Source organism: Alosa sapidissima, chromosome 8, assembly GCF_018492685.1.
Source record: "Alosa sapidissima isolate fAloSap1 chromosome 8, fAloSap1.pri, whole genome shotgun sequence".
In the NCBI taxonomy this organism is placed as follows: Eukaryota; Metazoa; Chordata; class Actinopteri; order Clupeiformes; family Clupeidae; genus Alosa; species Alosa sapidissima.
In genome coordinates, this window is record NC_055964.1 from 35,648,698 (window position 1) to 35,676,187 (window position 27,490).

General features: G+C 39.9%; 2 protein-coding genes and 1 long non-coding RNA gene across 6 annotated transcripts in view; 1 reads left to right on the top strand and 2 right to left on the bottom strand.

Annotated features, from left to right (window-relative positions):
• The window catches only part of LOC121715131, a 315,706-nt gene that overhangs the window by 183,303 nt on the left and 104,913 nt on the right, over positions 1-27,490 (top strand). The window lies entirely within an intron of this gene.
• On the bottom strand, positions 408-21,529 carry LOC121715202. Its single transcript, XR_006033556.1, has 3 exons — positions 21,519-21,529; positions 18,629-18,635; positions 408-494 (listed from the first exon to the last, which is right to left on the bottom strand). It is a non-coding gene; the product is annotated as an uncharacterized LOC121715202 (long non-coding RNA).
• Positions 1,043-25,798, bottom strand: LOC121715179 (major histocompatibility complex class I-related gene protein-like). Of its 3 annotated transcripts, none has more exons than XM_042100626.1 (9): positions 25,656-25,794; positions 25,183-25,390; positions 12,664-12,861; positions 11,535-11,795; positions 11,225-11,407; positions 10,370-10,660; positions 10,074-10,187; positions 9,312-9,356; positions 1,043-2,278 (listed from the first exon to the last, which is right to left on the bottom strand). In XM_042100626.1, the coding sequence occupies exons 3-9, from the start codon at positions 12,716-12,718 to the stop codon at positions 2,211-2,213; spliced, it is 1,017 nt and encodes a 338-aa protein (XP_041956560.1). In that variant the 5' UTR covers positions 12,719-12,861; positions 25,183-25,390; positions 25,656-25,794; the 3' UTR covers positions 1,043-2,210. The 3 variants fall into 3 exon arrangements, with proteins under 3 accessions (XP_041956560.1, XP_041956559.1, XP_041956561.1); XM_042100625.1 differs by having other exon boundaries at positions 12,664-12,874; XM_042100627.1 differs by lacking the exon at positions 11,535-11,795 and having other exon boundaries at positions 12,664-12,874; positions 25,656-25,798.

The window sequence follows — 27,490 nt, forward strand, 5'->3', positions numbered from 1 at the left end:
GACATCATAAGCTGGGACTGCCACTGCCAATAATAACTCATTCTCATGTATGGGGATAATGTTCATAATAACTCATTCTCATGTAAGGGGTTAATGTTCATAATAACTCATTCTCATGTACAGTAAGGGGTTAATGTGCATTTCTATGTTTGGTGTTGTTAACTGTATGTCCAGCATTTACATATGAGGTGATGACCGTTTCCCTCGTTGGTCTCTGTGTGTCCTTCAGCTGATCTGATGAAGTGTTCTTCTCTTCCTCCTACAGCCTGGAGCATCAGTTCCCCTGACCTCTGTTCAGTGAGCTGAGGAACAGTCCAAACTGTAAACATCTACAAATACACAGACTCTAATGAATCCATCCCATTGTATTTGTGAAAAGTGAAGGTCTTGCTTTCACCAAACTCACTGTTCGTGAGCACTGATTCACTACACATAACTCCACATAGCATTTACACTGATAACCTACAGTTCCCAACATGCATCACATTCTCCAACTGGTGTCGTCTCAAAGCCTGTAGCTGTAGCGACCGCTAAGGTTCATACAATTACCGTTTAAAACAGCCACATGTCAGTAAACTTCATATGTTCACCATCTTACATAGAAAGTGTGTGTATGAAGAGTGTGTACGGATGAAGTGTGTGTATGAATGAAGTGTGTATGAATGAAGTGTGTATGAATGAAGTGTGTGTATGAATGAAGTGTGTGTATGGATGAAGTGTGTGTGGATGAAGTGTGTGTATTGATGAAGTGTGTGTGTGTGTGTGTATGGATGAAGTGTGTGTATGAATTGTTTTTGTTTTGTTTGTTATATTATTAGTGATGATTGGGCAACATCATCATATGTGTTTAATCATCTTTATGTGTAAATCAGGGCTGTCAAACATCTCATTTGTCTCTCCCTCTCATTTGTGTGCAGATTTCATCACATTCATATTTGAAGTAATACATTTTACAAATTCACTTATCTAAATACAAAAAATGTAACTGGTGTTGTATAATAAATGTTTTCAATGTAAGAATCATGTCATCAATGTCATATGTTTATTAGCTGCATATGATGGGGAAATAAGTATTCAAAGCATTAACATTTGTTTCTCTACATATTTAGATTGTGACTATTAACATGGAATTGAACAGACATTGGTATCAACTCAAGAAATCCACACAGAATAAGAATAATATTGCAACATCATGACAAAAAGATGTTCTTTGCCTTTTTCACCAATATGACAATACATTATTACATCAATTCATAACTGCAGGAATCCTGTATCTTTATTCTGTTTGGTTGCATTTTCATTACATTGTTGTGACTAAAACCAAAGTAAGGAAAACTTTACATTTACACATTTACATTTAAAGACGTTACAAGAAATGTGTACAGTACGTGTCAGCGTAATGTGTGTGCGGTGTGTGTGTGTCTGAGGCAGAGAGCAGATTATATGGTTTTAATGTAGACAAACAAAAAATATGTGGCCACTAGGTAGCAATGGACAATACAAAAAGGCAACTCAAGAAATGAGTTCTACCTAGTTCTATCTATTGCTTTTATAGTGCAAAGTAATAATAATAATAATACTGTTTATTTGTTACATAGTGCCTTTCAGAGTACCCAAGGCCACTTTACAGTTAACACAGAGTAGAGTTAACACAGTGGAAAATAATAATAATCAGCACACTAATTAAAAACATAGTGGTAGTAAAAGGCACATTAAAGTTCATAAGCTATCTAGAAAAGGTGGGTTTCAAGAGCCGTTTTGTATTGTGAGATGGAGTGGAGAGTGCGGATGTGTGAGGGGAGTGAGTTCCACAGTTTGGGTGCAAAGTTGATCTGTTGAGAGTGTAGCTCTATCAGGAGAGGTGTAACATGTTGGGAGGACTTTGTGCAGGTGATGATCCGTGCTGCAGAGTGTTGAATGAGTTGGAGGCGATGGATGAGTTTGTTTGGAATGCCTGTCAGGATTGCAGTGCAGTAGTTGATGAAAGGTGTTACGAGGGTGTTGACGAGCACTTCAGTGGAGCGTTGTGTGGTGTTACGAGGGTGTTGACGAGCACTTCAGTGGAGCGTTGTGTGGTGTTACGAGGATGTTGACGAGCACTTCAGTGGAGCGTTGTGTGGTGTTACGAGGGTGTTGACGAGCACTTCAGTGGAGCGTTGTGTGATGTTACGAGGGTGTTGACGAGCACTTCAGTGGAGCGTTGTGTGATGTTACGAGGGTGTTGACGAGCACTTCAGCGGAGCGTTGTTTGAGTGCAGGGTGCAGTCTGGAGACGTTCCTGAGGGGAAAAAGCGCAGACCAACAGACATTAGTGATGTGGTGGGAGAATGAAACGCTACTGTCCAGGAGACCAACAGACATTAGTGATGTGGTGGGAGAATGAAACGCTACTGTCCAGGAAAACGCCAAGGTATGCGTCTGACCATATGAAAATGTCCATAAAACATCAAAATCTGTTCATTCTTGACACCACAAAAGGTCAAATTGCTGCATGGTGTTTAAAACAGCAAGTGAATGGTATGAGGTCAGTAAGTTATATGAATGCAGATGAATCACATGGCCTGTTCATCTGTCATTTCATCACGAGTCGCTAAATAGAACCAGAATAGAAACATCTGTAATTCTATCATGAGATGACGTCACTAAATAGAACCTGAAGCCCACTTGTGTGCTAGTCCTTCACTTCTCCATAGTATTCTGCTGTCCTTCACACATTCACATTCACATCAACAGCTGAAAGCCTCTTGTGTCCTAGGCCTAGTCCTCTCCTTCACCATAGCATCCTGCTGTCCTTCACACATTCCCTTCCACATACTTTTCCAGAGCATGGGAACGTTTGGGACCTTCTAATAGAGTATATGCTGTAGGTGGGTCATGTGATCAGTCTTCACACACTCTTAGTTAGGAGGTGGAAGAGGGCAGCTGTGGGATCAGTGAATCCAAACATGACAGCACCTGCTACCTGCAACACTATACTCACACCCTAAAAACACAACAAACATTGACAAAATGAAAATACACCTGTGTGTGTGTGTACTCACATGAAAATGTACTGAATAAAATTTACACAAGACTAATCTGTGAGTATGCTAGTATAATGTTTTATTCAAATAAACATGAGAAACCTACGCAAAGGGGTACAAACTTGATCAATTAATCTGCTTTTGCGATGGCCAACAAAAAACTGACTACAGAACTCAAAGCCTATTGACTATGTAAATACTTATTTCCTGTATGTACTCAGTGAGGAAATATAGACTCTGGGACAGAAGCTTCAGTATGGATACACCCCTCACACTCTGTCATTACATTTGAACCAAAGACCAAACCCCACACAGTGTTTTGTTATCGTTTGAGGGGGCAGGCTGCCCTCACTTTGTTTCCCATTCATAGAGCCAGTCTCAGTGAATGGAGAGCTAGAGAATGAATGAATGTGAGGCATGTTTGTATTGTAAGATTCAGCGTTGTGTAGATCAGGCTGAACGTGAGGCATGTTTGTATTGTAAGTGTTAACTGTGAAATATAATTTGTTGTATTTACTATGAAATCACCTAGGAACTTTTATTGTGTAGAAAACACCTAGGGACTGTTATTGTATAGGAACCGGATGTTGATTGTGTGAAGTTCATGAGCGAGTGTGGGTGACGGTGGTCATTAAAACTTGACGTTGTGTCTTATCTTTGAATAACATTGGTAGCAGAGGATGGTTAGCAATTATAAAGTTCCGCCGACCTTCGATGAATAATAAAGACACTGGCATGCTGACTTTAATAAAGACACTGGCATGCTGACTTTAATAAAGAAAAACTTGATGGATTGTTTCTCAAAGAGGAAAAAGACCGAACGTATGAGGCATATTCAAACTTTGATCGAATTATAAGGGACAGTAGTTTATCCATGGCGGACTACATCATTGAATTTGAACAGCGATACTCAATGATGCACAAGTATAAAATGGAGCTCCCCGATGCAGCTTTAGCCTTCAAACTACTAGATACTGCATGCTTGGAAGTAAAAGACCGACAGTTAGCTTTAACAGCGTGTACAGATTTGACTTTTGCTTCAATGAAGTCCGCACTGAAAAGGATTTTTGGAGGGAAAACGTTTGTGCACCCTATGGGAATAAATCAGGAAACTGCATATGTCACAACAGAGCAAAGACGTCAGAGGGGCAAGACGTGGTCCAAAAATGAACAGCAAAAGACACCTCTGCCTGGCACTAACCCTTTGGACAGGTATGGGCGCAGATCAAAGTGTGCCATTTGCCAAAGTACGTTCCACTGGGCTAAAGACTGCCCACACAAGGGTGAGCAAATAAAATGTACCCACTGTGAGACTGACAACGTTGAAGAGTGCAATATCACTCTCTTTACTAAAGAGTCACCAACAGACACAGAGATCTTTTTAACTGAATGTTTTGGCTCTGCAATAATAGATACAGCATGCACACGTACCGTGTGTGGAGAAGAATGGCTAGATAGCTATATCGCAGGACTAAGCCAAAAGGAATTAGAGAGTCTGAAGAAGACAGAGCAATGCAGTAATAGACCATTTAAGTTTGGTGATGGAAAAGTGGTCCATTCCACCAGAAAACTGCAAATTCCTGCTAAGATAGGCCTAACGAAGTGCAGCATTGAGACTGAAATAGTTCCAGCAAAGATTCCACTGCTTTTGAGCAAGGCATCCATGAAAAAAGCGGGGACTGTGCTGGATATGGAAAATGACAGTGCAGTGATGTTCAGTCAACCTGTAAAGCTGGATTTTACGGGCTTTGGTCATTACTGTGTGAACATTATGGACAAAGAGGGCAAAACCATGCCAAGTGATGACCATATCCTTGTAGCTGCTGAGGGTGTTGCTTCAAATGAAGACAGCAATAAGGACACAGAAAAGCAATGTGATGAGGAAATTCTGTCCATTTCAGAACAAATGAACAAAGTTGAAAAACAAAAAATCCTAGTGAAGCTTCATAGACAATTTGGTCATGCCTCTGCTGACAGATTGCTGAGGCTTCTATCTAGCTCAGGCACTAAAGATGCAGAATGTGCCATCGTTCTTCAGAAAATTGTCAGTGAATGTGAGACGTGTCAGAGATACAGTAGGACAAAACCAAGGCCTGCTGATGGTCTTCCACTAGCATCACAGCACAATGAAACCGTGGCAGTAGATCTGCATGAGCTTGAGCCAGGTCTTTGGTATCTCCACATTATTGATCAATTCACACGATTTAGTGCAGGAAGCCTTTTGACCACAAAGAAAGGATCTGAAATAGTTAAACACTTTATTCATGACTGGATAAGTGTGCATGGCCCACCTCAGAAACTATTCAGCGATAATGGGGGAGAGTTCAACAATGATGAGGTTAGAGACATGGCAGAAAACTTTAACATAGAAGTAAAAACAACAGCTGCATACAGCCCATGGAGCAATGGACTGATAGAGCGACACAATCAAACGCTGACTGAGATCATCATGAAAGTGAGGACAAGTAACGGCTGTGACTGGGACACTGCATTAGACTGGGCGCTTATGGCGAAGAATACCATGCAAAATGTTCACGGTTACAGTCCTCATCAGTTGGTGTTTGGGCAGAATCCCAACTTGCCCTCAGTGCTGATTGACAAGCCCCCAGCTTTAGAGGGCACCACAAGAGGTGAGTGGGTAGCAAAACACATCTCCGCTTTACATGCAGCAAGGAAAGCATTTACAGAGGCAGAGTGTTCGGAGAGAATAAGGAGAGCTCTGCGTAAACAACTACGCAGCACAGATGAGAGATACGAAATGGGTGACAGAGTGCACTATAAGAGAGTTGACTGTACAGAATGGAAAGGACCAGGAGTTGTAATTGGTCAGGATGGAGCAGTAGTGTTTGTCAGGCACGGAGGAACATGTGTTAGGGTGCACTACCTCAGACTTAGGAAAGTGAACATGGAAGATGATGAGCAACATGATAGCGACATGGAGGACACAGAATCCGGAGCAAACACTGACACACACAAAACACAGCCGACAAATGATTGTATGGAGATACGTAATGACAAAGAACAGAAAGCTGACGTCCATCTGAAAACAGGACAAGTTCTAAATTACAGAGATGCCCACAGTGGGACTTTACACAGAGCAGAAGTTCTTGGGCGTGCTGGCAAATCTACAGGCAAATACAAAAGCTGGTACAATCTGCTATTCATTGAGCCAAGCAATGTTGCAGGAAAGACAGATGCAGTTGATATATCAAAGTTGGAGAACCTTCAGATAGAATCCATTATTGCTGATGTTAGGTATAATACCACAGATAACAGTGAGGATGTGTTGATCACAAAAGATCTATCATTTGACATAGCTAAACAGGAAGAGATGAAGAATTGGAGAGATAACAATGTGTTTGAAATTGTTCAAGATGAAGGACAAAAGCGCATTAGCACCAGATGGGTATGCACCCTTAAAGAAACACCCACTGGATTGGTACCAAAAGCAAGGTTGGTGGCTAGAGGTTTTGAAGAATTACAAATGTCAGAACTGCAAAAGGATTCACCAACTTGTGCTACAGAGTCGCTTCGACTACTTTTGGCTGTTATCTGTCAAAGACAATGGACCCTACATTCTATGGATATAAAAGCTGCATTCCTACAGGGAGTTGAACTGTCACGTGACATCTACATCAGACCTCCCTCCGAAGCAGACTGTACTGGAAAATTATGGAAGCTCAGAAAGTGTGTGTATGGGCTGGCAGATGCTTCCCTGTACTGGTACAACAGGGTGAAGGAAATAGTGCTGAAAGCAGGAGGCAAGATGTCCATGGTCGATCCAGCTGTTTTCTATTGGACAGATCAGGACTGCAATGTGAGTGGGGCACTTGCCTGTCACGTAGATGACTTCATTTGGGGAGGCACAGACAGTTTCTCCAATACAGTAATACCCCACCTTACGTCGGTATTTCAAGTTGGACGTGAGGGACATGACAACTTCTGTTATGTGGGGATAGACATTGTAACGGTTGACAAAACTGTGCAAATACACCAGGAGAACTACATTCAACACATGCAGCCAATACATGTGGCTCCTTCACGAGCCGTGCAACATGACTCTTCTCTTTGTGAAGAGGAAAAGGATCAACTCAGGTCAAAGATAGGTCAGATTCTCTGGGTAGCGAGGCAGACCAGGCCAGACGTCTTGTTTGATGCCAGCTACCTAGCTTCTAAGCTTAAAAATGCAACAGTGCAAACAATACATGAAGCAAACAGAATAGTGTGCAAATTGAAGTCCAAGAAAGTAGGTTTAATCTTTCACCATTTGGGTAGAGACCGTGCTCTCAAGATTGTAGTGTTCAGTGATGCCTCGTTTGGAAACCTCACAGATCGGGGCACTAAAGGAGGGCACCTGAGTCACCAAATTTTCACCACTTTCTTGGCAGTCTAAGAGAGTTAAGAGAGTGGTGAGAAGCACGCTTGCTGGAGAAACTTTAGCAATGTCTGAGGGAATAGATAATGCCATTTTTCTTGCTACACTGTTTTCTGAATTGGCCACAGGGGGTGCCGAGCGTGCTCCACCTTTAATCTGTGTAACTGACAATTATTCACTTGTTGATGCACTCAAGTCCCCAAAGTCTGTCTCTGAGAAGAGACTTCGCCTGGAAGTGAGTAGTATCAAGGAGCTTATCCAAACACAGAAAATTGAGCGTGTTCTGTGGAACAACACAAAAGAACAACTTGCAGACTGCTTAACCAAAAAGGGGGCCTCACCTGAACAGTTGCTGAAAGCACTGAGTGAGGGACACTGGAAACTTGACTAAAATATATAGATTAGAGTTTTTGTTGTACTCTTATTCATAACAACATGGTACTTGAATACTGTTAAAAGGTAAATTGTTTTGCACTGTTATTATGTTCACTTTATTGGAAAGCCTCAGGGTTTACATTTTTTATTTTTATTTTAAGAAGAGAGTGAGTTTGTTAACTGTGAAATATAATTTGTTGTATTTACTATGAAATCACCTAGGAACTTTTATTGTGTAGAAAACACCTAGGGACTGTTATTGTATAGGAACCGGATGTTGATTGTGTGAAGATCATGAGCGAGTGTGGATGACGGTGGTCAATAAAAGTTAGAGAACTTGACGTTGTGTCTTATCTTTGAATAACAGTAAGATTCAGCCAGATCTGTGCAGTGCTGCAAGATCAAACGCGCACCCTAATTTGACGCTACTGGAATACGAAGTCAATCAATGCGCCTTCTTCAGAAACAGGTCTTGTTATAACCTCTTTGTACACGTTCAAAGTTTACAATACTTTGGTTTGTCTGTAGGGACCCTATCCATGCTAAAGTGTAAGGCTCTTGTGATCTTTGTTTGTATTGTCAGTTTGCCAGCATTGATAAACAGATCTTTTTTTTCCTTTTCACTTTCCACTGTGATTGTACACAGTTGTATGTGTGTGTACAGTAGTGTCAGAGCCGTATGTAGGGAGAGTTTGGCCAACTCAAATCATGGGAGCCATGTTGGATACCATCGTCAGATATGCTATGTTGAAATAAATCAGATGACTCTGCAGTGTAACCCATGGGCTGAATATGCTATGTTGAAATAAATTGCTTATTTTCACCATTAACAGGCATATACATGTTATTATCAATGTTTGTCAATATGTAAAAGGCCCTTACGGAAATATTCCAGTGTATATCTACCTTATATACCTTAAATGGGCCTGTAAAATGCCCATTGTAGTGAGTGACCACGTCACCTAATGTTTCGGAGCAGTGTTTACCTTTCAGGCCAAATACAGGAGGGCATTCAGTAATTTACTTGTGCTACAAACACACAAATTCTGTACTTCCAAAAACGTCACGACTAGCAACTGAACTCTTAACAAAGTTATTCAAAGTCTTTTGACAAAATGCATGATAAGACAATGATAATGCGACCGACAGCATAGGCTATGAGTAAAACGTGTTTGGTCAGGTTTCGCGGGAGGACAGGACCAAAACATTATCATGCTACTTTAACAATAAAAACTTAGTATTAAAAGTTATGTATTGATAATATTTGGTCATCTAAACCAACATAAATTACATGCCTGCGTGATTTTCACAGTATTTTACATCTGAGTTACAGGTGGCATTTGAAATCAGACAAGCTTAAATTCAAGTCTTCAAAACTTCAAAATTCATTAATTTAGAACTTTTTTGACAGCATGGTACATTAACGATGGTATTACTATATTTTTTCTACGTAATTTGTTGATAACAAGTTCATCACTTGTAGTTATGAACAAAATGTACGGAATGAGAAAACTGTCTTTAATTTCTGGCACACTCACCTGAAGCGTCTGTGTTCACTTGCAGAGAGGTCTGTGAGCCTCGACCTGAAACACCGTTCATAACCATTTGTCTCAAAACAGGGCAGGTGATTACAGCCCTACCATTCAGGTAATAGCATGTACAAAACAGGGCAGGTGATTACAGCCCTACCATTCAGGTAATAGCATGTACAAAACAGGGCAGGTGATTACAGCCATACCATTCAGGTAATAGCATGTACAAAACAGGGCAGGTGATTACAGCCATACCATTCAGGTAATAGCATGTACAAAACAGGACAGGTGATTACAGTCATACCATTCAGGGAATAAACAAGTGTTGTTGTCTTTTCTGGCACTGGGCTAAACTGCTGGTAAAATGGCCAGAGCTTTTTTTTTGTGTGCATGAATTTTACATATAGTGTGTATCTGACAATTTTATAAGCAGATAAAACATCTCACAATATTGATTTCACTGTTGTGTCATGGCTATTTTTTACCATCTGTCCGAGTTAAATACCTAGAGGCTCATTGTATGAGCAGTTGTACTGTTCTGATGATACACAAATATCAACTGTACACACAATGAGCCTCTGGGGATTTCCAATCAGCACAATGCCATTGATTTGCCACAGTTTACCAGTTCAATAGCCAGGTCTGGACTTCATCAAAACTTTAGCTGCATTGAATGTTTAATAATTAATTTAATTATGATTGTATTTGTATGATATGGATAACCTATGTGTCTCAGTCTTTAAGTGAAATCAGTAAGAGCTATTTCACCTGTGTGGGTCCTCCTCCATATGATAAAGGCAACGACTCCAGCAAGACACACTAACCCAGCAGCAATAAGCACGGAGGGCACAATGGATGTGGTTACTGAATCCCACTCATGATCTGCCCAGAGAGAGAGAGAGAGAGAGAGAGAGAGTCAGTTCTGTCTTCCAGAAGTATCCCGAGTACAGGAGTATGACAGACACAGACATCAAAACTAAACACAACTGTACACCTGATACTAAAACTACACACTACACTACAAAACATACATCCAACATTCCATATTTGTAAACCAATAATACCTAAACTGATGTCCAGCTTGTTGTCCAGGCTGAGGTGTTCAGCTGTGCAGGAGTACTGGTGTTTCTCTCTTAGTTCCTCTGCACTGACCTCCAGGCTCTTCCTCATCTGGTACGTCTCATCTCCATTAGGTAGCAGTTCCCCCCCAGTGATCTGGTGGTCAGACACAGGCTGGCCGTCTCTGAGCAGGGTCAGGTTGATGTGACGGGGGTAGAAACCAGTGGCCCGGCAGGTCACTTTGGCCCCTCCAGAGTCTGGGAGTGTCTTCTGGAGGAGCCTGACTCTGGGCTTCACTATGAAACATAGTCAAGTCAAGACAGGTTTTATTTAGCACATTTCAAACACAGGGGTCATTCAAGGAGCGAAGAGTCATTGTAAATACAAGCATACAATGGTTAAAAGTGAAGTGCATAATAATGGAAAAAAATAATCATGATATGAGTCATCCTTAAAATGGATCACCGTTAAAGAAGAAAAATGCAATCCATACCCAATCTAAATATGTCCAGAGTGTGAGTATATATGTATATATATATATATATATCTTACTCTTTTTAAAAATACGATTCTTTTCTTTGGCCAAGTGTGTTTTCAGGCGTTCAATGCAGAGGTCATGGTACCATGTATAAGCTATATGCCCCCAGGCCATGTATATGCTATATGCACACCCCCAGGCCATGTATATGCTATATGCACACCCCCAGGCCATGTATATGCTATATGCACACCCCCAGGCCATGTATATGCTATATGCACACCCCCAGGCCATGTATATGCTATATGCACACCCCCAGGCCATGTATATGCACACCCCCAGGCCATGTATATGCACACCCCCAGGCCATGTATATGCACACCCCCAGGCCATGTATTGTCCATTGCTTCTGGCCACACCCAGTCAGAATGAAGGCTGTCATTTTGTGGATTGTAATAGCGGACATCTCCAGCCTCCCCGTTGAATGCGTCTTTGCTCAAGTAAATTCCTACGTCGTCATTTTCCTGTAACTGACATCCTGCAGCTCTCTGTAGAACATGAATACCTAAGAAAGCACAAGAAAGACAGATGTTGAGACACTAAAATCCACATTATTAGTTCTGAACTGCTGCATCACTATCAGTTTATTTCTAACATTTATTGTTATTTATTGTATATCTATTTTGACTCACTGTTTGTGTGGTTCAGAATCTGTCTCAGATAAGAGACCTTATTTTTCATACGTTCATGATTCAATTTCAATTTAGGAGCTAGTTCCAGTTCTATGGCATCAGGTGTTCTCTCCAGACCATTCATGCCTCTGTGTACAAACTTGTTGTCTTTTGAGTTGTAGTATCCAATCTGAATGTCATCCAGCATAAACAAAGTCTGGGATTCTGGGAATGGAGTCTCACCCACTAAATATATATGAAACAGCAACAAAGAATGCAAACCTGTAGAAGAAAAGGTGAATAAACTTGGTGAATGGAGTCTAGTCTGAATGCTATAACCTAGCCTACCTACCTACACCTTTAAGTTAACTGACCTAATACTGTACACTCTGAGGCAGTAGCATTCCAAAAAGGGAGGAGGGACTTCCCCTCTATTATTTGATATGGTAGCCTTTCAGAGAACAAATTCCCAGTTATTTCTCTAAGAACTTGATTATGTCTGGCATGTGAAGCCATGTAGCATCATCTACTATTAGTTGTGATGACTTTGTGCTTGTAGTCGATGCCATTTTCTGGCATAATCAGTAAGAGGGATGCTGGGACCTATCATGACAGTTTAAAGCGCATGGTCACTAGTCAAAAGCTTATTCAAATTTAGTAGGATGTCCAGTCCACAGTGGGAGTGTTTTCATTATCAAACGTCGAGCACATGGTGTTCCTAGGTTTCTTAATCAGTCATGGGTGTGTTTGGGGCATAACATCATTTAAACCAATGAGAATGACATCTGTCATTCCCTTTAACGGTGCAAATCACGACGTCAAAGAACGCATCGGTATTTTGACAGTCAACGGCGCATTTGAAGGAGGCTGCTTGCGAGACCGTATGGAACAGTCATTCCACTAAACCATGCTTCAGAAATTGATGTATATCCATTTAAAAATCCATTCATTATCTGAAAAATATATTATTAACTCGTTTACAATGTGTTACAATATTTGATGTTTCCTGCTGACTGCAAGCATTCTGACTCAATTGTACCAATCTTACTACAGCCTGCATGCCAAAATGTCACTAGCAGAATCCCTAGTGTGTGTAGGCTACCAATATAGTGTAGTGTTTTGGTTAAATAATCTATGAAAGCAGACTTACCTGATTTTACAGAGAGAATATGGAATGAATAGAAGATAAACAGTAGCCCCAACATGGTGGATGAATTGTTGCTTTCAGCTTGTCTGATGGAATATTGTGCTTCCAGTAGTTGCTGCCTCTTTTACCCGCAGGACTTGCATTTTGTTTCCTTGCTGTTATGTTGTCATCTATGTGGAACGTAGCACCTGGACTCTTCCTCTATAGAGAAACACTGTTCAAATATGTGCAGAATTAATTTGCCATGGTTTTCCTGACATATTTAAGGTCTTCTCTTTAAAATATATTGTCTGGATGGCAGTATATGTTGCTCAAACCTTGTGTACATAATTTAGAATTGATTGTGCCTTGCGAGAAGGGCAAGATGCTCATGCCGGTGGCACTAATGCACCTCCACACCGTCATAGATGCTGGGTTTTGAACTGAGCTTGTTGGATCCAAGTTGGATAAAGCCCTCCTTACACTGACAGACTTTGGAAAGATTTGGAAAAGATTTTTGAAAGACTACATTCTCAGACCCTCTCACATCTTAAGACAAGTAGTAGAGTTTTAAGTCACAGACTATGATTTTGCAATTATTAGAGATCTTGCAGGGTCACTATTTACAAGACTGCAACTAGATTCCTTTAAATTATTACCCATTGTGTGTGTGTGCATGCTGTAGTTCTTTTGCAAGGGGTACTTAACTCCTTAATCTGTCCGAGGTTACAGCTCCAGTCTCAACATACTGTAACCCCTGAAGCCCACAGTAATACCCAGGACTCCCACTCCCCAGGGCTCAGCTTGTGCCATTACAAAGCATGGCAGGCTGCCTGCCTGCATGCACCTGCTTAATTAAAGAGCTTGTTGGACTTTTTACTGCAACACCTGCCTTATAGTCTAACCACTTGAATAAAATCAATCCTTTACTGCAACACCTGCCTTATAGTCTAACCACTTGAATAAAATCAATCCTTTACTGCAACACCTGCCTTATAGTCTAACCACTTGAATAAGATCAATCCTTTACTGCAACACCTGCCTTATAGTCTAACCACTTGAATAAAATCAATCCTTTACTGCAACACCTGCCTTATAGTCTAACCACTTGAATAAAATCAATCCTTTACTGCAACACCTGCCTTATAGTCTAACCACTTGAATAAAATCAATCCTTTACTGCAACACCTGCCTTATAGTCTAACCACTTGAATAAAATCAATCCTTTACTGCAACACCTGCCTTATAGTCTAACCACTTGAATAAAATCAATCCTTTACTGCAACACCTGCCTTATAGTCTAACCACTTGAATAAGATCAATCCTTTACTGCAACACCTGCCTTATAGTCTAACCACTTGAATAAAATCAATCCTTTACTGCAACACCTGCCTTATACCTGCCTTATAGTCTAACCACTTGAATAAAATCAATCCTTTACTGCAACACCTGCCTTATAGTCTAACCACTTGAATAAAATCAATCCTTTTCTTCATATGGGCACCATGAAGGCCAACGTGGTGTAACAGGTCAACACGGCCTCCTGACCAGCTTCCTTACAGGTGCTCTAAGCGATGCCATGCAGTAAGGAGTGGTGTAACAGGTCAACACGGCCTCCTGACCAGCTTCCTTACAGGTTCTCTAAGCGATGCCATGCATTTTTTAGGCTAAAATATTTTATGTCACTTACTGCAAACATCACCTAACCAACCGCTAGCTGTCTGTGTCCTGAATACACTGTAAAAAAACGCGATCTCTGAGGACAGCCCAGGCTCAAAAAACGGCCACAAAAACAACCTGGCAAACCTAGCCCATGAAAACATAACAAACTGTATGTATCCAGCAAATCACAGACGAGATGCGCTTTTAGGAGAGTTTCAATTGCACGGGAGCAGCACGGGAGGGAGGGGCAGGAAGTAGCTAGCTCGCTGTTTTGTTTGAAAGTCAACAAAAGTGACGTTACCCAGCATCGCTTAGAGCTCATTTAAAGGTTTTCACCAACTCAGACCCCCAAGTATACGTGTTTTCCCTTGGAAAAATAATTTTGAGCCTGGCTTTATCACACAATCTGATTGTGTTCGTTAGCGCATATTTAATGAGAAGTCCTCATTTGCATATCTAAACATTAAATAGAAAAAAACATGCAATACATTTTTTTCTCATCTGAACATAAGTAATCAACTGAAAAAGTGTCATGGTGATATCTATTATTTAAAATGTTTACCCTATTCACCTGTAGTGTCTCATGTTAATTATCTTATTATGCAAATTGCCCAAAGTGCAACTTCTAGCAACCAAGTTGAATTCCATCCACTAGGCCTACAGATGACATTTCTGCAATAAAACTTTAGGGTATTCAACATCTTTTTTTTTTTTATATATACTTTATTGCAATTATTTATCTACATCAATGTAAGGTACCCACTTAACACAATAACTTCAGTTATTTCACATGTTACATTGCAATTTTTGTTTTTTGTTATTTTATACATATAAAAAATGAGAAATAAGAAAAGACATGACAAAAAACAAAAGAAACATGATAGAAAACTTATACAAAAAAAAAATACTCCATACAAAACAAAACATGACACACAGAAGAGAGGGGGGGAGAGAAAGTAGGGGAGTGGTATTTGAGCCTACATAATACTATTTTATTCTATGTGCTATTGTACTTGTTTTTAGATATTTATAGGCACATTTTTGGCCATTTATAGGGCCGTGTTTTAGCCTACATGTGTCTTTGGTCCATGTTTATAACATCTGCAATTATTTTTTTTAACCGGTTTGCTAATATGGCTGATATTATTTTGTGATCTGTATTGAGTAGTGATATGGGCCTATAAGAAGGACACCTTGTGGCATCCTTCCCCTCTTTGTGTATAAGAGTTATTATAGATGATATCCAAGTTTGTGCCCATCTTCCTGTATGTAGTGCATGATTATATGCTTCAACCAGTATGGGAGTTAATTCATTTTTAAATGCTTTATAAAATTAGTTTGTGTAACCATCATCACCTGGAACTTTTCCTATTGTCACGTCTCGAATTTGTTTATTTACTTCCTCTAATGTGATGTCTTTTATTAATTCCATGTTATTCTCTTCTGTTAACTTTGGCATTTCTATCTTACTCAAATAATTCTGAATTGATTTTGTATTTTCACTTATCTCCTCTCTATATAAATCTTCATAGTAATTGGCGAATTCCTCTGCAATCTGTTCTTTGTCAATAATTAATTTGTCATGTTTTGTTTTTAGTTTTGTGATATGTACTCTTTCCATTTGTTTTTTTAATTTATATGCCAAGGTTTTTAGAAACTTTGGGCCACCATCGTAATTTTCTTGATCCGTGAACTTCATTAATTTTTCAATTTCTAGTGTACGTAATTGATCTAATTTAAGACGTTTTTCTTTTAATTCTATTTTGTCGTCATTACTACTTGTCTTGCTATGTCGGTTTTCTATCCTCTTTATTTCTTCAATTAACCATCTGTTGTGCTTCCCTTGCTCTTTTTTTAGCAGATGCATAGGAAATTATGTGGCCTCTCATAACAGCTTTAGCACCTTCCCATAACAAAATTGGATCTATATCATCTTGATCATTGATCTCTACATAGTGTTTTAATACCTTTTTAATTTTATCAATGAATTCTGTATCTTGTAACAATGAGTTATTTAATCTCCACAATGTTTTGCCTTTCTTAGAGTTTAGTGCTATTGTTAGTGTCACAGCTGCATGGTCTTTGGACATATTTATCGAGCTGATTATACATCTTTTAACCAGTGTTATATGTCTTTAAACATAAAAAAATAATCCAGCCTATTGTACTGAATGCCTTCCTGAAAAACATGTACTCTTTTTCCCCTGGATGAAGTGCTCTCCACACGTCCACCAGACCCATCTCTGAGCAGAATGTTCTCAGAAAACTTGTGTTTTTCTCTGCTTTATGTGTTTTAGCGCTAGAGGAGTCAAGTTTTGGATTCATAACGAAGTTGAGATCTCCTGCCCATCAGTAGTACTCCCTTTCTTTTTGTTACTAAAAGCTCTGTCAAATGTAACATAAATTCTATTCCTGTGTCTGGAGGATAGTAGACATTAAGAATAGAGACCTCTATACCCTCTATGTTACCCACAACCAAAACATACAGTACCTACCTTCTTTATCAATAACACAGTATTCTTTTTCAAATCCTACATGAGATTTAATTATTATCGCCACACCCTTCTGACTGGAGTTATACGAGCTAAAATACACCTGGCTTTTAGTTGTTGCTTTAAGTTTTTCATGCTCTTTTTTTTGCAAATGAGTTTCTTGTAAACAAATTATATCTCCCTTATCCTTTTCCATCTGAAATAAGATTTTTTCCCTCTTTACTCGATTATTTAACCCATTCACATTTAATGATATTATATTTAGGTCACACATCTAAAGGTAAACAGGGGACTAATTTGCTTCATTATAACCATATACTGTTTACAAGTCCACAAATATACTGCACTAGCTATTCTCCATTGTAATATGGATAGCATATCCCTGACTCTATGTCTGTATGTGTTTGCAAATACCGGGAAATTAGCGGGTTGGGTAAATAGGTATAGAAAAATAAACACCAAAATAGGGAAGGCAAAAGAAATAAAAAAAACATAAAAAGGAAAACAAAATTATAAACAACAAAAGAAAGGTTCCAAAAATGTCATTATCTTCAACCATCTTTTCTAAGTGGTTGTTTTGGCGTACTTATAGTCGCCTCAGAAAAGGCCTACACTAAATAATATAGTCGCCTCAGAAAAGGTCTACACTAAATAATATAATTTCTTCTTATAGTCGCCTCAGAAAAGGCCTACACTAAATAATATAATTTCTTCTTATAGTCGCCTCAGAAAAGGTCTACACTAAATAATATAATTTCTTCATTGGCAGGGGTACTACAGCTTCTCTCACCCTCTCAGTATTAATCAATTTGCTATTTATTAACAAAATATTACATAGTTAAACCAAGCAAGTTAAACCAACCAAGAAAGCGAGACAGTCATATTAATAACCTTTCATCTTTCATACACCCCCCCCCCCCCCCTCATCCCCTCACAACCCCTCATCCCCTCACAATTCTACATATGGATCCATTTACTCCGAAAGGGTAAAACCCACTCACACACACTCCCCCATCCCACCCTCACTTACACCCATACATACATCGTCCCTCCCCACACCCATACATTCACACCCCCCATACATCCAACCCCCCCCACACACATCCATATATCCAGCCACCCCCCCGCACATACACATCCATTCATCCCCCCCCCCCCCCACACACACACATCCATATATCCAGCCCCCCCCCATACACACACACATCCATATATCCAACCCCCCCCACACACATACACAGCCATACATCCAACCCCCCCCCCCCCCCCCCACATACACACACCAACACATCTAGTCCCCCCCCACACATTCACACTCCCCGTCCCACCATCCTCTACACCCATATATATCCAACCCCCCCCCCCACCGAATCTCTTTCCCAAAATGGAGCTGGAGTAGCGATTGAATAAAGTGATTGACTGAAGCGATTGACTGAAGAGGCCTCCACTGTTAAGTAAACATGAAGTGATTATAACAATTACCCATGTCAGATGTAACTAGGCTAGGCTACTAATATACCTACTGAAACTATTGTAAAGTTAAAGTCGTATAAAAATGTAGTTCAAACCTTTTTTCTCTCTGTGCCATTCTAGGTCACACGCTTTCCTCCTGTTATGTAAATGTGGCGTGTGTCAGGAATTAGTTAGCAGTCTGACATCGCTCCATCAGATAGGCCTACGCATCGCGCTCCGTCAGATGAGAAGAAATGAGCAAACGCTGATGAGTATTTAACTAAGAGTGACGCGCCGTCTTCTGTTTGCTTTCGCTTTCCCCTTGGCAGTGTTGCTTTCCCTTCCGCACACCTGTGTGTTATTTAATGGCCACCAGATGGCACCATTTCACTGCTTGCTCACATCAGCCGAAGTTCAGTGCCATGGCGCCATCTGGTGGGCATTAAATATTTAATGTTAGATTAGATTAAGACGACGTGACCTCGAAAATGTTGTAGTAGTTCCTTAATAAATTATTCTTCTAATCAATCTCATCTACTGTGCTTCTCGTCTTGAATTGCATAAAATAGTATGCTAGCATATTCACAGATTAGTCCTGTATTAATTGTATCCATAAGTAGGCCTACATTTTCATGCATAGGGCCTATACACACACAGGTGTATTTTCATTTTGTCAATGTTTGTTGTCACATGTCTTTTGGATCCGCCCTTACACTGACGTCACACGTTTTCCAAATGGCGTTGACGCAGTCGAGGACATCTCATTTGTGCAGTTCATCGGGCTTCATTCCTCCATCCTTCTATAGTTCCTTCCTCGTTTCCTTCACAACATTAATTAGGAGGAAGGGCTAGGAGCGGGGGGAGGAAGGGAGGATAGACAAAGAGACAGATGTACCTAAGAGTGTGTGAGGACCATGGAGGTATTATATATAACTGGAGAGAGTGACTAAGTCTTGAACACTGGGGTTCGGATCCAGCGCCAGTCGGCTCTGACAATGCGCCAAAAAGCTGGAAAGGACGCCTGGACCAACGTTGATTTTTATTGGATATTCTGTAAAAAGAGAGTCGTCCTCCAGTAAGAGGGTGGCGATAATGCACATAAATTGCTTGCCACGTAACAAGAAGAAGAAATGGTTGCTCGGGAACGTGCGTGGAGTCCGAGTGGAGTCGCCCTGAAGCGCAACTTAATTTCATTGGATAACAGTGGCTCTAACTAAGAGCGGTCTGCCTGCCGTCCTGCTGCTGCAAATATGCATTCGAACATGACGTAAAATATCCGTAGTCGAACTATAAATAAACTATTATATATGATAACGCACAGAACGGCCAGCCTGAGCGGACAATTACGTCTCCAACTCATCTAAAATGTGGTGTCTTTACTTTTGGTTGTACACCGCAGATGGTAAAGTAACCGTTAAAGAGAATGTTGTCGGAGGTGTTGCGGACTCAAAAAACAGTTTACTTACGCATCCACGACATCCAATCTTCGCGCTCACCTGTCGAGTTACCATCCAAATGAGGCAGCAGTGTCAGAGGCACAGTAGACGGCCAGAGCATCGCCAGGCGTCCAACATCGTATGATGCATACTTTCCTTAAATCCTAAATTATGTCCGGGGTAGACATCTTAACTGGTGTTATATCTCATCTAGAGGTTATATGCTTAGGGTATTTAATTTGTTTTCCCTGGACAATATGCTAAAATGTATCCCCTGACTATGGTTCTGTATGCTTTGAGTAGACCGAATTGGCAGTTGTGGAAAAGGAGGGACTAATTACTGAAACATATTCCTAGGCTGAATAATGCTTCAGATAGATCTTGGACGGCATCTTGAAAATGACAAGTCTTTCAAAATGATGAACTGATACTTTAGTCTGACATATATGATTCAGTGACCTCTAAATCTGATTAAACACGAAAAACACTTTCCTAGGCTGAATAATGACATAGACATAGCCGAAATTAGCTTCTGGTGGCCATCTTGGACGCCATCTTGAAAATGACCCCTTTACTGGGGTCAGATTTTACTAGATTTTTAATATGTTATTAAGTCAAACAAATAGATATAAAAGGTTTTTCAAATGATTTTGATACCTTTAGATGTTATCATTAGCAAAGTCTTATTCCACATTTTTAAACACAAAACGTACAGTATCCCTTTCATTTCTTATTCTATTACGAAACACAAATTTGGTTGTTCATATAATATGTAATATGTATAAATGCAGTTATATTCATATATGTAATTTGCCACCGTTGTAAAGTACTGGAAAAGTTAGAAAATTTACCTTGAAAGTGCTTGAATTTGGTCTTGGAATAGGTGTACGAACCCTGAATTAATGTTAGCCTTAGCCACCAACTTACTTAGTTACGGTTTGCATTCGTACAGCAAGCATCGGTATAGTGGAGATGATGGGGAAGTAGTCACTATTGATTGTGATGATAGGGATTGCATGCTTTCAAGCTTTGATCAGAATGTCTGATGTAGATTGGATGGATGCATATTGTTTTGAATTGAGAGCAGTCAGCTCATGGTGTGATATGGCGTTCATCTGTGACGCATATTTTTGCCACTTCAATCTTGACGAAATTTGTAGTGCAGAACTTGCAGAAGTTGTGCTGTGTGTAGATATGGTCAATTGTACTGGGAATTAATACATTAGCAAACAGCATAGCCACACATTTGCCCACTGAACTTCAACACGTAGCCTATTGAAGGCCAGGCCTATTTTCCTTTCATAGCTCCTCTCTCTGAGTCTGATGTGACGTCATGTCACATTGTCAACATAGGCGTGCATACATAGACACTAGGTGGTGCTAAAGCACTAGGAAGTTTGCCCTTTATCAACGAAAATGCCCTTTTGAAACTTGTTTTTTTTTTTTTTTTTCATTATTAATATTATTAAGATTTTACTGAGGTCGGTTTTGAAATGATCTTTTGAAAACCTGAGCAATTAAAAACGACTGAAACAATGCCCCGAAATGAGCCACCTCCTTGCACACCCGACCAACCTATCTCTCTTCCTTTGTCACGTGAACTCGCGCGGTCGCGCGCAGGGCACGCCAGATGCGCGGCGCCATAGCAGTTCAGTAAGCGTCTTCAGATAGCAGGCATGGTCGCCGACAGGCTGCTTCTCCCGTGCCCCATCAGCCAGGTGACATACAGATCAAGCAAAATCTTACAGTTTGCCCTCTAAGCCCAACATGTAATAATTTTGTTGTGCAGTAAAATGTCTCATTCAGCACCAAACAAGCATTTTTGCCGACTGGTCACCTGATAAACTAGTTAGATGAAGCTAGATAAAGTTTTACGCTGTAGCCCAAATCAATGACAGCTAACGTGATGACCACATACAAATTATTTCGGTAGATTTTGCAAATTTATGTGTTAAGAAGAACGTTTTCTGTTGTATATGTTTTGTTAGGCAACATGTATTAACACATTCATTTGTGACAGAAGAAACGGGAAGTTCCCCATTACCTGTGAAAAATGCCCATCTGCATTCATGTAATGACAACAGTCAGTAGCCCACTATAACTCCTTCTCGTACTGTTTGGTCTCTTTATTGTCTTACAGATCAAGTAAAATCGTACAGTTTGCCCTCTAAGCCCAACGTGTAATCATTTTGTTGTGCAGTAAAATCAAACAACTAAGCATTTTTAGCCGACTGGTCACCTGATAAAGTTTTACGCTGTAGCCCAAGTCAATGACAGATAACGTGAGGACGACCACATAGGCTACAAATAATTTCGGTAGTTTGCAATTGCAAATCTATGTGTTACAGTAAGACGAACGTTTTCTGTTGTATAGGTTTTGTTAGGCAACATAAATTAACACATTTTGGTCTCTTTATTGTCTTAATTGTATATTGATTTACTAATTGTGTAGCACAAGTCAAATTTCATTCAACACATTCAATTTCATCCCCCCCCCCCCCCCCCCCCGAGCACCTGCCCCCCAAAATGTCTGTGCACGCCACTGATTGTCAACATGTCTAATGATTTTTGAAAACTTAAGGCTTTCTTCTTCATAAAACATGCTGGACATCATTACATTTTTGTAAACATCTTTACTCATTTAGTCATTAGTAAGCTACAGGAGAGCGTCTTTTCAAAACATGACCTGCGCGAAAGACAAAAAAAATGAATGCGTCATTGTACCCAGCACTTCTGAAAATGCACTTCCGAATGCGTCTCTGTCCCCAGCACATTTCAAACCAAACTGACGCCCAAGCCCTTGATCCTCCTATCTCACTTTTTGACTGGTCTTATAATAAAACAATATTGACAGATGCCACATTAATTCCTTGATAGCGTTTCTTCTGCACTGTACCCCTGAATGATATTCTTAGGATAAACGTCTGCTATGTAAACACGTTAAATGATGGGAAAAGGAGCAGCAGCTAAATAAAACACCTCAATCATTTGAGTTTGGAAGGACTTGCATATCTTTTTCATAATTCGAGTGGATGATCGTTCTCAGTTATTTCTTATTATTGTAGGGTAGCCTATAAATTAAACATAGCCTAACATGTTTAGATCATCTGGATGTGTTGAAAGCATGCTTTTCACAAACATGAATTTGAAAGATCAGTAGGCCTACAGCTCAGGCTCATGATGTAACAGAGCCATCTTATTCCGTTTTTTTGGGCTAGACCGTCCCATTTAAAAAAAAAAAACGTTGGTCCAGCAAGATCCAGTCTCTGCGGTCACAGAAGACCAGTGCACTGGTCTAGCCCAAAAGAACGGAATAAGATGGCTCTGTAGGCCTACTGATCTTTCAAACCCATGTTTGTGAAAAGCCTGAATTCTCCGAAGTATTCGGGCACTGTAACGAGATACAGTTACAGTCACTTTCTCACACACACACACACACAAACAGGAAGGTTGTGGTTATTTGACTGCTTTCATTTTGTGCATACTGTCACATAGTCTGTGTGTGGAGTCACGTAGCTCAGACAGCTAGTTTCATGTCTCCTCCTCTCAGGGGTTTCAGCTTTGGGTGTCATTTTCATTTTTCTACCCTCAGTAAATGTCATGCTGAGGTGAGTTTAACAGGTGTCACCTTTACTTTTTCCAAAGCTACTAAGCTATAGTTGCTCAGGAGCTACTCTATTGATGTTGTCTATGTGAAGAGATCAAACTCCCAATAGACTTGCTTAAAATTGTGTGTGTTTTTTTTTTTTAATGCCTGTGCAGGTTTTAATAAGCTCTTGTAATAGGATTAAAAGGCTCTGGTAATACGCTATAATCAAAGAATGTAATTATATTTTAAGTCTGAATTTATCAATTGCCCCTGGACCCTATCATTTTGGGGGCCCAGATTTATTTTCTGTCACATTTTCTAGCAGCACCCCTACCTCCCAGCGCCCAGCCATATTGTGGTGGTGTTGAATGAATGACCAAACTACCAGTGCCTCGAGTTTACCGCTAACTAGTCAAGACAAAATCACGACATCAATTGCGATTAATCAAACTTGAATATTGAATCCTGATCTTTACACTACTGTGAAAAGCCCCTGGTTACTGGTCCCTGCCTCTCTGTTTCTGGCAGACTGTGTGATAAGTCGTGTAGGCCTATGCTTCTGGCTTTTGCATGTGACCGTTTCCATCCACAACCCACAATCAGCTAGTTCAATATGACTTGTTTTCACATACGTTGCCTGACAGAGGTCACGTACATCATATTTAGAAACTGTTCACATCACATTTAGTTACATTGGCTGAAATGTGCCAACGCTCACACACTATACACAAGAAGATGGATGTTTTATTTAAGCAATGCTACAATGCACGGCCCCACATTTGAGATTTATCAGTTGTGTAAGGACTCATACTCATGTGTGTGTGCGTGCGTGTGTGTGTGTGGTGTTTATTGCAGTTAGTTTATGATGAGCTTCAAAGATGTCTGCATCAGGCATCTTGTCTATAGCCTACGCAGATTTTTTCAGAACCCAAAACTCTTACTGACTTACAATGTCCCTGAATAACGGCATTACATCACCATATTGATATGCAAATGAATATATCAGGGTTCCCACTCTAAGTCAAATGTAAAATTAGTATTTTCTCTGATATTCCCTGACAAAAAAAAGAATTTCCATGACTTACTATATAATGAATAGTACAATATGCTCAGCAATGATTTCAGAGCACCTGCGTAGCGTAAAAAATATTTTCCTTTTTAAAAGCGGGACATGAATACATAGGCATTGAATAAACACAGTTGGGCTACTCAAGCAAACAGTAAAGCTAATAACCAGATATATACAAATTCTGCATGGAATTATATATTGTAACGTCGGTGTCTTTTGGACTGAGTGCTAGCCTCCCAGAATGCAATGTGTGTGAATGCTGGTTTGTGTAATGTCGGTTTTAGTTAGTGTAATTGCGTTTTCCTTGTCATGTATTCGTTAGCTTGTGTAGTCTTTCTTTAGGTTTTACCTCATGTGTTTTACCTGGTGTATTGTATGTGACTACCCTGCTTGTGTATCGTGCTTGTTTTCTTGACTTCCCTTGAGTTTCCTAAGTAATGGTGTCTTGGTGTGTCTGTGTCCCTGCTCTCGATCTCAGCTAATAAACCTTTAGATTGGAGAACTGTGTGTGTCGCTATCAAATCGTTACAATATGTATTAGGCCAATGTATTTTGTCAAGTACATTTTAAACTGCTACAACAAAATTCCCTGATAGTCCATGACTTTGCCTCAAAAACATATAAAATGCCCTAACTTTCCATATATCCAGAAGGGACTTTATAAAATTCCACGATATTCCAGAAATTCCATGAGCAGTGGGAACCCTGCTATTAGAGTAAGGTGTCTTATTCTGAACAGGGCATTTGTGGACCTGAATCGTACTAGCCCCACTTTTCAGATAAAATATTTAATAAGGCCTACACTGAATTCACAAAATTATTTTTTTTATAATTGTACCTTACCTGTATGGCAGCATGACATTTGAAGTAAAAAATACAAAAATAAAAGCGTCGTGGTCCCCAAACAATACCGGCGAGTCTCCAAACAAACGTTCGTTAAGACTGTCGAGTTACAAGTCGATCTGTGATTGAACTTCCGGGAGCTTCGAAGCTTATGCAAAACGTGACAAGTGTCCGTTGTTGCAGAGCCCGTTTCGGTCGTTGTGCCAGCCTAAAATTAATAAAATCATTCAAGTTGCTGTTTGATATTTTACGCTTGTAGCCACCACACAACCTTATTTGTAATTGCATTATGCAGCAAATGCAGCAACTTCATGCGAAGTGAATTGCATTAAGCAAAAAAGCCTACATATTTTTAAAAAATCCACTTGCGAGACTGGAAAGATTTTTGATCATATAGGACTGCACAGCATAGTCCTATGGAGTAAGGGAATGATGTGTTCTACATTCTGCACATTAAATATAGGCCTACTTACAGATTAACAGTGGTGAAAGCATTGCAGACTAAGCCACTGTTTACAGCATCATCGAGCAATTCTGCAGATGAAGCGTTGCAGCAGAGTCCCGGTGTTCGTGTTCCCCGAGTTTTGGCTACTTTATTTTTGCTGCTATCGCGCCGCAGTGGGTCTGAAAACACGGCGTAAAAGTGTAGTTTACCAACATCCTGTCTTTCTGTAGGCTGTATCACGTGTTGGAACGTTTTTTTTTTGCAGTTCAGGCATACTACTTTCATTTCGCAGACACAGCCTTTAGACAAAGCGTGGGACTATTTCTTCCTCCAAAGGCCTAATGTTTGTCAGTTATGACTTTGTTAAGCAATCAAATAACCACACAATAGCTTATTACTAATCACTTAATTCCAACTGAATGTGCCATGCCAAAACCTGAAGAATCAGGCTATCATTGCAGTTTAAAGACGCATACATTTTGGATGAATGAACAATTTATTACAATATATTAAGAGTATGCATAAACACAATGTAGAAAAATAAATAAATAAAGCAAGCACTCGACAGTTTCGTTTACTTTTTAACTGCCTCACAAACGTTTCGGGCTGACGCCCTTCTTTTTCACACTAAACTATCAAGAACGTTTAAGCACCCAGTTGAAGTAGGCCTACTATACGGTGTTGAGCGCGCTTCCTTATTTCTACATAAACATAATGTAGCCAATAGTAGGCCTAGTAGTCCAAGGAATTACCAGTGCATGAAAATGCACAATATCAGGTTAAATTCAATGATGTTTCGAACGCTATGTCAGCGATAATTATAAGATAGCAAACTTCTTTTTCATTCTTCAACCATTACTTACTTCATAATGGGCATGCGTGAATCATGCTTAATCTAATTAAAGTCCTTTGATCAATGTATAATTTCAGGTCAATGATCACGTTGATATTTTACAACAAAAACAATAGGTTCATTATACACATAAATTAGAAAGTTTAATTCAAGTAAATAACCTAACATACTAATAGGCTACTGTAGTGAAAAAATACAAATCAAATGAACAATAAATTAACAATGTTTTTCTATTATTACAGTGTATACTCACACCATTAAAACACAAGAACATGGACTAAATGGAAATACAACTGTGTGTGAGTGTATGAAAATACTTGTATGCAATTAATACAAGACTAATCTGTCGCCGCCCAGTCCAGCACATTTTTCCCACAAAAATAAGTCACGCTGAAAGGCATATATGATTCTAACTGTCTCACTGAATTGCATTATGCACACTCAATTCAAATTGGTATCTGCTAGACAACAAGTACCAAAACATGATTAGTTTATAGATTTCACATGTAAAATACATTTTATACAACCCCACCCCCATCTTGCCTGTTCATAATTCTGAGAAATTCTTGAATTGTGTGCATGTGTGCGTGTACATGTTTATGCTTATGTGTGTGTCGGTGGGTGTGTGTGAGTGTGTGTATGTGTGTGCGTGCATGTGCTTGTGTGTGTGCCTGCGTATGTGCCTGTGTGTGTGCACGTGCATGCATGCGTACATATGTCTACTGTGTGAGTATGTGTCATACGTATGATTACTGTGAATGTATGTGTGTGCATGTGTATCTGTTTATGCACATGTGTGCATATGGAATGGGTTAACATGACCCCTGGAGGCAAACATACAGTACGCAAAAAATTGATCATCCTAGGCCCTACGGTTCTCAAGATATTCACAGAAAACTCTGTTGGTGTACGACTGTACGGTCACTAAATGTACACATAAATTATTTTATTGTATGGCCCCCCATGAACGAAAGTTCACGAAACTTGGCATGCATTCGGAGGGTGTCATA

Excerpts from the sequence above, each read along its gene's own strand:
- LOC121715179 (XM_042100626.1), bottom strand. The coding sequence starts at position 12,718 with ATGTTGGGGCTACTGTTTATCTTCTATTCATTCCATATTCTCTCTGTA. Across the intron at positions 10,661-11,224 it reads GGACAATACATGGCCTGGGG|TGAAGCCCAGAGTCAGGCTC; the intron begins GTGTGCATATAC and ends TATGTTTCATAG. Across the intron at positions 9,357-10,073 it reads ATGGAGGAGGACCCACACAG|GTCGAGGCTCACAGACCTCT; the intron begins GTGAAATAGCTC and ends ACGGTGTTTCAG.